General features: G+C 36.5%; 1 protein-coding gene across 1 annotated transcript in view; it reads left to right on the forward strand.

Moving 5' to 3' along the window:
• The window catches only part of GMDS (GDP-mannose 4,6-dehydratase), a 907,267-nt gene that overhangs the window by 424,188 nt on the left and 471,371 nt on the right, over positions 1–11,708 (forward strand). The window contains exon 7 of the mRNA XM_007935374.1: positions 3,263–3,390. Coding sequence (XP_007933565.1) covers positions 3,263–3,390 — 128 coding nt within the window. The remainder of the gene's footprint in view (positions 1–3,262; positions 3,391–11,708) is intronic.

The raw sequence follows: 11,708 nt of genomic DNA on the forward strand, positions 1-11,708 counted from the left end.
GTATTAATAATAATAGTTGTTTTAAAACAGACAAATACAAGCAAACTAATCAAAAAAAAAAAAAAAAAAAGCAAAATTAAATAAATAAATAAAGAGAAAAAGAAATCGGTGGAGAACAGGGCAGGACACCCAGCTCCGTCTGAGCACACAGACTGTGATGGAGTTCCTGTGGGCCCAGAAGGTAGGTGGGAGTGAAGGATGGCCCACACCTCTGTTCACCAAGCAGGTTTGGGGTATAAGAGTAACAAGAGGAATGTCGCATGTTTTCAGTCTTATGGGTCCGGGTCTGGAGTGTCCTTGGGGTTGCTGGCAAGCAGAACCTGTTCTCAAGCCCCTGGAATCTGCAAGAGCTCTGTCTCTTTAAATATCCAAAATGATCAAGTCACTTATGAACATTCAAAATGGCAGCGCTCTCCGGACAGGCAAAAATCCACAGCTCACCTCGCATTTCTCTTCACCTTCTCCGTTTATTCCCCAGCCACCAGAGCAGTCCTCTGTGCAGTCCCTGGGTAGCAGGGTTGATTTTAAATTAATTCTTGGGTCCTACCGCCACTCGGCATTCTCAAAGCTGTCTGTGCCGTGATGTCAGGATCACTCAGGATCCTTTTTTGGTATTTTTATGCAAATTCTTCTGCTAGTTGGGGTTTATTCCACTTCTATATCCTTCCCTTCAAGGCTTAGGGGTCCAGGATTATCTTCTGTGTCTGTGTTAATTGATTTCCCTTTTCTTTGTTGAAGAGGGTCTGTGCGGTCTTTCTGACTTGTCCGCCATCTTACTGGAACTACCGGAGAGTACCTTTTAAAAGGTATAGGATTTCTTTTAGGGAAGAGAAAGGTGTTCTAAAATTGATTGGCGATGTATGCACAACTCTGAATATACTAAAAACCAGTAAATTGTATACTTTAAATAGAAGAATTACATGGTTATGAATTACATCTCAGTATGTTCTTGTTTAAAAAATGTTTTAAATTAAATTGATTAAGAACTAGAAATTTAAAAGTAATTCTCATTAGTTATCCAAAATAACTGTTGAATCCAGGTAGGAAAGGATACAAATTTATTAACTTGATGTTCAAGATCCTGGTAAGGTAAGAATTATTTGTAGTCACATAGCTATTGATTTGAATCCCAGCTCATACTCATTTTAAAATGTTCAATTTCTGTAGTTTCTTGGAATCTCAGCTGCTGCTTCTACAGAATGGGGTACTAGTTCTTAATTTGTGGACTCTCTTAAAATTAAATTAGTTATTCCTGCTAAAGAGCTTGTGAATGCTAACAGTGATAGCCAACATCATAGATGTCCTAATCACTATGGGATAATGGTGAGAGTTAAAAGCAAAAGGACTGTACAGAGATCCTGGTCCTTACAAATCTTTCTCGCCTTTGCACATTTATCTAATATATTTGGGATGATAGGATAGTGATACTGCCTCGGAAACACAAGGAGGGGTCGCTATGAGTTGGGGCCGACTCGACGGCAAATAACAACAACAACAAGTCTAATCCTGGCATTAAAATAGAAAGATATGTATTGGGAAACCCATATTTAAATTTAATTTTTATAGGTTAATGGAAAATAAAAAATATAAGATTAGTGACTTAAAAGAGATTTAGAAAGATTGTGACTGATAAATATTTGTTCATTTTGAATGTGTCCTTTTTGAAGGAGCCCTATATGTTTTGTAAACTACTGTGGAATGATGAAAATTTGAATTTCTTAATGAGCTCTGTGAACTGCTGATAAAAATTGAAAATTTAGATTTTTGTGGTGGTCTTATTGTATTTTGTAATGACATGGTATTGATAAAGATGTCTACACAAAATTTGTATGTTGAGTGAATCAAATAATGTGTTTGAACTTGCTCTAAACTATATTCTTTCCAAGATTTAGAAAACTTGTTTAGAAAAATTCCCCTTACTCTTGTGCCAATTTCTGTAGAAATCAAAAGCATTCATCATCATAATGTTCACCTCCCTGTTTCATCTACCAAAGATCAAAGTTAGAGTTACTGAAATGTATTAATTTATGATAGTAGTGTATCTAAACTAAATGAAGCTGTTACTGACTAGCTCATACGTGTATTAGTTACCTTGAGCATCTGACATTAAATGATGTTCTCAGATAATCTTATCTATATGCAGGGCCCTGGATGAAATTGCCCCTCAGGTGTCTGTTGTTGTTTTTAGGTACTGTCAAGCTGTCTCCAACTCCTAACAACCCTATGTATAACAGAATGAAACACTGCACAGTTCTGCGCCATCCTCACAGTCCTTGCTATGCTTGAGCCCGTCATTGCAGCCACTGTGTCAATCCATCTTGTTGAGGGTCTTCCCCTTCTTTGCTGACCCTCTACTTTACCAAGCATGATATCCTTCTCCAGGAAGTGCTTTGTAAAGGTGCCTTTTAATTTTGTCCTTTTTTGTGATTTTTAAAAGGAGATAGAGGCTTTCATTAAGGATGACCAGGGAATGTTAAAACAATTTCAGTACTTTCTTAAATTTATAACACCTTTCATCTAATCATTTCAAAATACTTGTACAATATCCAGAAGTCCATTTCTATAGATAACACTTAAGTGAAGTTGGAAGGTGGCACTGCAGTAAGTGCAGTACAGAGGAACATTTAACTTGGAACTATGTCAGAATTTATAATTGTATGGCTATGCAGGTTTCCAAATGAGAGTGATCACCACTTATTTTGTTAAGGGAAAGGTAACTTAAATAAAAATTGTTGTTTCTTTTAACTAGTTATAGTCTGTGAATTAAGTTACTTTTCCCTCTCTTTCTCTTTGACCCCAAAATGTCTTTATTAACAAGAATATATAGCGTTTGTATTCTTACTAAAAAATAAAATAATAATAATAATAATAATCAGGGTGGTCTTAGAAGTCTGTCTTCCATTCTGGCATTTCCCTTTATATAACCCTTTTGAATTTTCTGTTTAAAAACTGACATTCCAATAGCTTTTCTTTGGCCTAATGCCTAGGTTGCATATTGAGGCAGCAAATTAAGAAATGTTAAGATGTCCCCCAAAGAAAAATGTTTGTTATGAAAGTAGAGCTGATGTGACATTTAGAATTAGAGCTTCTTAACTTGTCTAAATGACATTTACTGATCTTTTTATTTTTATTTTATTATTTTTTAAAAAGAGGAGTGAAGAAAAATGAAAAGATATGCCCAGAGGCTGAGGTTAGGTTGGTTCACCAAATTGTTAAATGTCAAATGTACTTTACTGATAATATATCTTCCATCTCTTTTTAGGAGCTAATTTTGTCACTCGAAAAATCAGCCGGTCAGTAGCTAAGATTTACCTTGGACAACTGGAATACTTCAGTTTGGGCAATCTGGATGCCAAACGAGATTGGGGCCATGCTAAGGACTATGTCAAGGTAGGGAACTGATGCATTCCATTATTAAAAAATACCTGCATTGGTTGGTATTGTAAATGTCAGGCCTCTGGTGGAAAAGCATGACCTCTGGGGGTGGTATGTAAGTTTTTGCTAATGCAGGTATGTTTTAAACTCACACTACTTTCGATTTAATGCTTCATGGTTCAGGAGTCCATATAACATCTTACACTCAATGTTTACTCATTTGTGAATGAAGAAATCTTTCACAAATATTCTCTTAATCATTTAAAACCAAGGTTCCAGTTAATGGATTCGATGACAGATGGGTGGATAGGTGGGAAAACTTGCTAAATGATACACTTCTGTACTTCCTGGAGTTTCTTAACCCTCCCCACTTCTTTGCATCTTCTCCCTCCTCCCTGCCCAACATGCACCTAACTAACTTTGAAGACATTTTTTTGGTAACAGTTTTAGTTCTCAGCTGCTTAAGACATATTACCTAATTTCCATTTGTATAATTTGAGGCTTCCAGATTTACATTATTATACTAAATTCCTCTAAGAGTAATATTCTTAATGAAACATTTTGTTTTTGCTGCTTTTTATCCATACTTGAAGACCCTGATTATCATATCACACTCCTAAGTGTGACTTTGAATACTAAAGAACTTTGGATGGCATTGCATGGAACTTTGGATGGATTACGTTTAAGGGAAATAAAAATTTTCACTCTTGAGTTTCATAGACCCATGAAGTTTTGTTTTTAGTTGCATTTGTTACATACATAAGTACTGTGATTTTTCCTAAAAAGATGGTTACATTTTACTTTGTCCTGATTAGTCTGAGCTTAGATCCTGATGGTGGCTCTGTGTCCAGACAATACTGAGCATATAGTGGCAGTGTCCCTGTCCTGGGATCTGTTGTTCTCCTTTAGATTCATATGCTCTGTGTTCATCTGACCATTCTGTCCTTAACATTCCTCTCTGGGAAACTGATCTGCCTTCCTTGTCCACTGATTTAATTAGAAAAGAAACTTGAACAATCACAAGAGAAAGTGAGTAAGAAATTCATTTGCTAAAGCAGAGTTAGCTTCTTCTGTGATATTATTTTTGTTTAGAACAACTGTAATAGTGATGACCTATACTTGAACATCTAATAAAAATTTAAATTATGAACAAAAAGTTAGCTTTCATTTTTAGTGATAAGTGTGACATTGAGATCATTTATATATGTTTTACTAAGCTATAATTAAGGAGCCCTAGTGGCAACATAGTGCCTAAGGCACTTGACTGCTAACCAGAAGGCTGGTGGTTCAAACCAGCAGCCACTCCTCGGAAGGAAGGTTGGGCAATCTACTTCTTTAGTGATACCGTCTCCAAAACCCACAGAGGGGTTGCTATGAGTCGGGTCTGAATTGACAGCACATAACAACAACAACAGTGGCACAGTGGTTAAGCACTCAACTGCTAACCAACAGGTTGCCGTTATGAACCCACACAGCTGCTCCAGGAGAGAAAGATGTAGCAGTCCAAAAAGATTCAGAGCCTTGAAAACTCTAAGGTTTCCTATAGGATCACTATGAGTTGGAATCAATTCAATGGCACCCAACAAAAATCTATAATTACAAAGAATTATTTCACAGCTATAGTCCTTAGACTTACATTAAGAACCATACATCAAAAAATACCTGGGGCCACACTTTTAGAAATTACAAGAAAGTGAGAGAATGGAGGTGTTTACTGGAACAGCTATAACTTTTTTTTTAATCTAATCTATATGAATTTACGTACTTAAAAATATGAGCCAAGTTTCGTAAAAATAAATATATTATCAATGCTATTTTGGTGTACAGTTATCTACATATACTTATAACTGTATAGAAGAAGGTATTCCTCTTCATCTTGTTCTCCAAATTCAGGAAACAAATAGATTCAAATTTATTTTAATTTCTGCAGTTGGGCAAAGAAGAAATTTGTATCAAAAATTTCTCTTGGAACTCAGAAATCATGTAGATTTTGATAGTGAGAGAAACAGGATACCAAAATGTTAATGGTACTTATTACTGTTTATATTTGTGGGGTTTTTTTATTATTGTTGTTTATACTTTTCATATTTTCCATAATTTGAAATGAACATGCATAACGCTTTGCAATCAGGAAAACAATAATAAAAGACATTTTAACAATGGATCAAAAGTAATACAACAAAAATGCAGGAGATCGTTAAATAAATACATAGTACTGAGCCAAACTTTTGTCAGCTCATTGGATCTGGAGAAGGTCCCTGTGATCATCCTGTTTCCAGTGCCAAGTTTAACACTGCTCTTGAGTGCAGTTTGGTACAAAGACTTCAAAAAGATCATCTTAATGAAGTCACTTCTAAGATTACTTGACAAGGTGGTGTCAGTCAGTACAGCAGGCCCAGAAGCCTAAGTAAGAGCAAGAGGCCCTGGCCTTTCATTAAGAATGTGAAATCTTCAGATTCCACAAGAGAGTTACACACATACAAAGTTAAGTCATTCAAACTGGCACTCAAGACCTGATTTGTTCCAAATACAAGTGGTTTTTGAGTATTAAGGATTCCCCTGGGGTTTTAACAGTAACACATAATGATGATGTAAGACACATTTTATAGTTCTCATTTATGTGTTCTGAAAGATCTATCTGAATTTCTTGATTTCTAAGAAGGTATTTATAACTGTTTGCTAAGTAAGACTTGATAGTTTGCTACTTTCCATTTTAAGAAATATTACTAATTTCTTACCTTTCTAAACATATTAAATTGAGGTTACCACGGAGACTTATGACTAAAAGTGAATATTGCCAAAATTAAAGTCAACATCTATAACATGAAAAAGGAGAAGCATTGTTTGTTGAAGGCACATTTGCATCCCAGCACAATAGTCAGTCTTGGAGGTCACACCAGGCATACCAGTCTCATTTACACACTCTTCAATGGTATGGTCCCTCTCATGTGCACAAAAAAAATATTGTATTGGTAAATCTTTAGATGATGCAATTTATGCTTTTTTCCTTAGAGATAATTTTTCATGATAGACAGTGGAGATCATTTTTTCCTCGTGGCGGAAATGGTGTATGAGTGACCTAGCTGTACTACTGGTTTGCTTCTGGCCTTAAAGGTGTTCTTATATCTCCATTTACCCATCTGTGGAAAGAACATAATAACAGCCCTGTGAAAAATGACCATTGATTTGCGGCACATACGTGATTAGAATCTACCTCTCACAAACACTCTGCAACAATTTATGCAAAGTCATTTCCTGCTGCTGACACAGGTTCATTCCTAGATCAAAATGCTTCAAACATTATTTAAAGAAGAGAAATTTAATTAGGGTTTTATATCTGATAATTCAACTTGAAATAAAGAATATGAAACTATGCTAAATTATTTTGTACTTCAGAATAAACAAGCTACATGCAGTTACATTTTTTTTCAACATTTTATTACATTTTTAAACTTACAAAATAATAGTTGAATAAATTTTATAATAAATACCCATACACCCACCCACCAAGATTCTATAATTAATATCCACTGTTATTACATTTTGAGTGAAAATATTACGGTAATGCTAATGACTCACAGCTGTAAATCCCCAAGTCACACAAACACAAATTATCAAAAAATGTATGCATTTCTTCAGCAAGATAGTCAGCATTTCAAACTCTTAAAATATGTTCATCTTCTAAAATGTTTACCTGACCCTCTATAACCTGTTCCTATGTCTGACTCCTTCCAAACTTCAAGGGAAGAGAAAAGCATGTGGAGTGTTAATGTGAGCACATTGGATCATGAATGTCTGACTTGAGCAGACTCCACCAGTTGCCTTTGACTTATGGTGGCTGATAACTGCAAAGTTGCTTTGGTTCATTTGATATATATTTTATGAGTGCCTATTATGTGCCCATTATCATGTGCCTGGACACCAGGTCACTGTTCTAGCTGCTACACATGGTAGTCTTCTAGGTTCTTCCCAAGACCAAGTAAGTCTGAAAAATCCTAGATTGCATAGAGTTATGCAGATTTCTTTGTTGTAGGATTTCCCAAAACTTATGATATGCAGATGCTCACTGTGGGTCCAGTAAGATTAACATAGTGTTTCCCACACTTACTTGACCTTGAAAATAACTATTAGCATCTGGAAGTACAGCGTTGGTAAATGGTGCCATGTGTTTAAATAAAATTTATAGTAACTCAGTTTAGTTAACAAGGTCCCACTGTGATCCCACCTTGATAAAAATAGCTGGAACTCAACTGCAGCCAGAGAATATTGAAAGATAAGCTAATTGGTAGAGGCTGGGCCAGAAGTAACTTGTGCTTAAGCTTTTACCAGTCACAAGAGAATCACTTTGCTCTTGGGAGATACAAGTCATTGACTGATCTAATCTGAGCTTTCCTATTACTGGGCAAAAAGCCATTTACAATATGACAAGAGATTTTAGTCAACAGCTGACCTTACAGATGCTCCTGATGAGTTCTTCTGGACCAAAGGCAAGTCTAGGGCACATGCAACATATTAGGAGAGGACTGTTGAGTTTCATCTGAATTTAACGTCCTATTTTACTACTGCCTCCCACTTTTGTGTGTGTGTAATAGAGAACACTGACTCAATAAGGTTACTTTTTGAAATAATAATTGCCAAGTGTTGGGTTCTTATTCTGTGCTCAAAACTTTACTGAGGATTTTATATGCTTTATTTTATATAATATGCACAATAGTCTGGAAAGGCAGATAGTCTCAGTTTATGAATGAAGGCACTGAAAATTAGAGTTTAGGTGGCATTTGCCCAGAGCCACAAGTGAATTCCAGCCAGGTCTGACTCCTAAGTGTGCTAATAATCACAAATTATACTGCAGTGTGGGGAACATGGATGTTAGCAGTGGGATCTGGATTATATTCTATGTCCAGGAAAACAACAGAAAGTTTCATGCCCTTTTGTCTTCCTGCCATTTGTGGTCCAAATGGGAAGGGAAAGTCTTGCTGAGACAGCTGTCAGCGCTCACTGAGCCTTTTATATTGACAAGATCAGGCAAAGGTGGAAAGGGTGAGTTTAGGGGAAATGCTTACTTCAGGTGTGCAGCCTTCTCTATCCATTGTCATATTAATGTACTCACTTTAATTACAGATTTCCGTTCTCAGCCAGAGGATCTGAGGGGCCTCTCATGTGGGAGCAGGGCATGGGGGGAGTAGACTGTTGACTGAGCCAGACAGAGTGGACCACTGTTTCTAAGTCCTTTCTTCCCCATCCATCAGTCTGCTGCTAGCACTTCGCATCCTGTCTTAATTCACACAAATCTGGAAGGAGATGTCCTCTGCACTTTCTGAGGTCTTAATTTAGGGGAAGCTTTCTTGTTGGTTGTGACATCAACAAAAAACTTCTTTTTATTAATACATGGGAAAGTTGCTGGTATTCTTACTAGATTTCACTTATCTAAAGTGTTAATGGTTCCAGCATCTGTTTTTTAGTAAGGCCTCTTAAGACAGGAAGACAGGGCAAAGGTTGTGTCTGTGTCATAAAGTGATAGCAGGTCGCACATACTAGAACTCTGTTGAGAGCTTACTCTCTTAACAGCACTGTTCCCATAATTGTCCTTTACAGTCATCATTGCTTTTATATTGTAGTGGAAGACATTATATAAATATCTTCAGAGAGTTCCCTGGGAAGTTTCTCATAAAAACCCATTCTAATAATATATTAATTGGATCTTGGTTGGGGAATAAGGTCAATGATAAGATTTCTGTTCAGCCAGGTATCTAATTCCATATTCATACTTTTGTGGTTTATGAAATGTTCTTGCTTGACAAGAAAATATGTTGGTGACCTGTTCATTGAATGTGGTTTTAATATTTCTTGATTTTTTTGAAAATTGATTATATGTTTACTTTATACACACACACATACACCTACAACTATTCCTCATTTTTTGACTATCTCATTATCTAACATTATGCATTTACGACAATAGTGAAAAATCAACTTTCTGACTATTTTGTGCATTAACAAGGTCCATCTGGCAATAACAAATACGGAAGTACTATGTGATAGTAACACTGGCTGTGATGGTCAAGATTGTGTGTCAGCTTGGCTGGGTCATGATTCTCAGTAGTTTGGCAGTTATGTAATGATGAAATTTGGCAGTTATATAATGTAGTCATTGTCCATTTTGTGATCTAATGTAGTCATCCTCATTTTGCGTAACACCAATTTTCTCATAACAACCTTGTCTTTGGAACCTGTTGTTGTTGTTGTTGTTATGTGCCGTCGAGTCGGCCCCAACTCATAACGACCCCTCCTTGGGTTTCCGAGGCAGTATCACTACGGAAGTAGGATTGCCCAACCTTCCTTCCGAGGAGTGGCTGGTGGGTTTGAACCGCCAGCCGTCTAGTTAGCAGGCAAGTGTCTTAGCCACTATGTAACCATGTCTATATCTACTATTGTTTTTCTTGGATATTTGCTGTTTGTTTTTCATTGGGGAAAGGTGTTTGAAGTATACTCTGAGAAAAAATGAAAATAACTAGTATTTTCTTTGTCTGTGTTTAGAAGAATATGAAGATTTCTGTGTTGCTTCTTGCAAAGCATGTATAGAAATGGATCTCAAGGCCCTATATTAATAAAGAAAAGGGAAAGAACAGCCTTATGGAAAACAAGCAAACAAACATGTAACAGCTTCCTTTTTTTTTTTTTTTAATGTAAAATGTTCAGACTGAACAACCTATTCCTTTTCCAAAAGAATATACTATTCATACCCAGATGAAAAAGAAAATACTTCCCTAATCTAGCTGTGGAAAACTCTATATAACAAATTCAACTTGCCATTTCTCCTTTTTTCTTCTTTATTCTGTCATCTATGGTAGTGCTTTAAATATTTCACAGTAAAGTTTAAGCTTTCAGTGTATTCTTTAAAATAAGCTAGGAAAAATACAGAAAATCATAGTTGCTTCATTTCATATGGCCAGGTCTGATATGGTAGTAAATGACATCTTAGGAGTAGCCAAGACCTTAAGTCCAGAAACTGTTTAATGTTGTTTTAATGTAAGAAGGCCATACCACCCACATTTCTAGGGTGAATTTTTCATCAAGTTTATATTTCTAAATCATACATTTAGTTTGATTTTTAAATATAAATTTAAAGATATGGCATTAAATTAGAAAATTTTTCCTTGGCAAATGTGTGTGTATGTGGAGAGAGAAGGACAGTGCATTTAGAGTGGAGTGCATATTCAACATGCAGCTCCTGTGGGATGGGTATGATACTTGGTGTAAATATCCTGTGTGCTGTAATGGGCAACAATTAACCACATCAAGGTGGAAACATGACCTCCGCCCTTAGTCGCTCCCATTGATGCCAAATGTCATCATACTTTTTGTGAGTTATGTAATGGCCATTTGTGTGTAATTAAATCTTGGTTGTATTCCTGAGAGAAAAAGTCCTAGGAAAACATTGGCACCCTTATACATTTAGATTATGATACTGATTTTTACATTCAACATGTGACATGAAATTCTATAAGCCTTCTTCTTCTTCCCTTGCCTCCAAGTGTATCTCCCTGCCACGCCTCCTCTTTTCCTTCATGCTGAGGCTCCCATCGGCATGCTCTGTACTCCCTGTTCACTCTCTGCTATTCAGTTTTCTTTTTTTGCAGTGTAAGTATTTCTGCCATCACTGGCTCTAAATGATTTGTTCTTCTCTACTCCTTCATGTTTTAGTACGTGCCTCTCTCATGTAACTCATCACATGGTTTACTTGTCTGTCATATTCTCTCTCTCTTTTTTCAAATTGTGATTTGAGTGAATGTTTACAGAGCAAATTGGTTTTCCATTCAATAGTCCATACACATTCATTTTCAGATGTTTACTGAATCCCCACAGTGTAACATCATCCTTCCCATTTCCTCCCTATACCCACTCTTTCCCTTCATTCTTCCTTCCTGTCCTCTCCCACCTTCCCATCTCTGTCCCTGGACAAAAATTGTCCTCTTGGATCTCATACACTTGATTGTTGTAATGACCGCATACCATCCTGATGTTATTGTTCACTTTATAGGTCTAGTGCTTGGCTAGCATTTTAGTCTTGGGAGATAAGTTCACTACCTAGCTTAAAGTTTGTTTAATGGCCATACTCTCTGGGGTTCTACCAATCCTTATCAGACTAGTAAACCTGTTTTTGGGTTTTTTTTTTTAATGATTTTGAGTTTTATTCCACATTTTCTCCCACTCTACCCAGGACCTCTTATTGTGATCCCTTTAAGAGTGGTCGGGGGAGGCGGGGCAAGATGGCGGACTAGGCAGAAGGATTGCACAGACCCTCTTCAACAAAGAAAAGGGAAACCAATTAA

This window comes from Orycteropus afer, unplaced genomic scaffold (assembly GCF_000298275.1).
Source record: "Orycteropus afer afer isolate SDZICR_OR568_19922 unplaced genomic scaffold, OryAfe1.0 scaffold00027, whole genome shotgun sequence".
In the NCBI taxonomy this organism is placed as follows: domain Eukaryota; kingdom Metazoa; phylum Chordata; class Mammalia; order Tubulidentata; family Orycteropodidae; genus Orycteropus; species Orycteropus afer.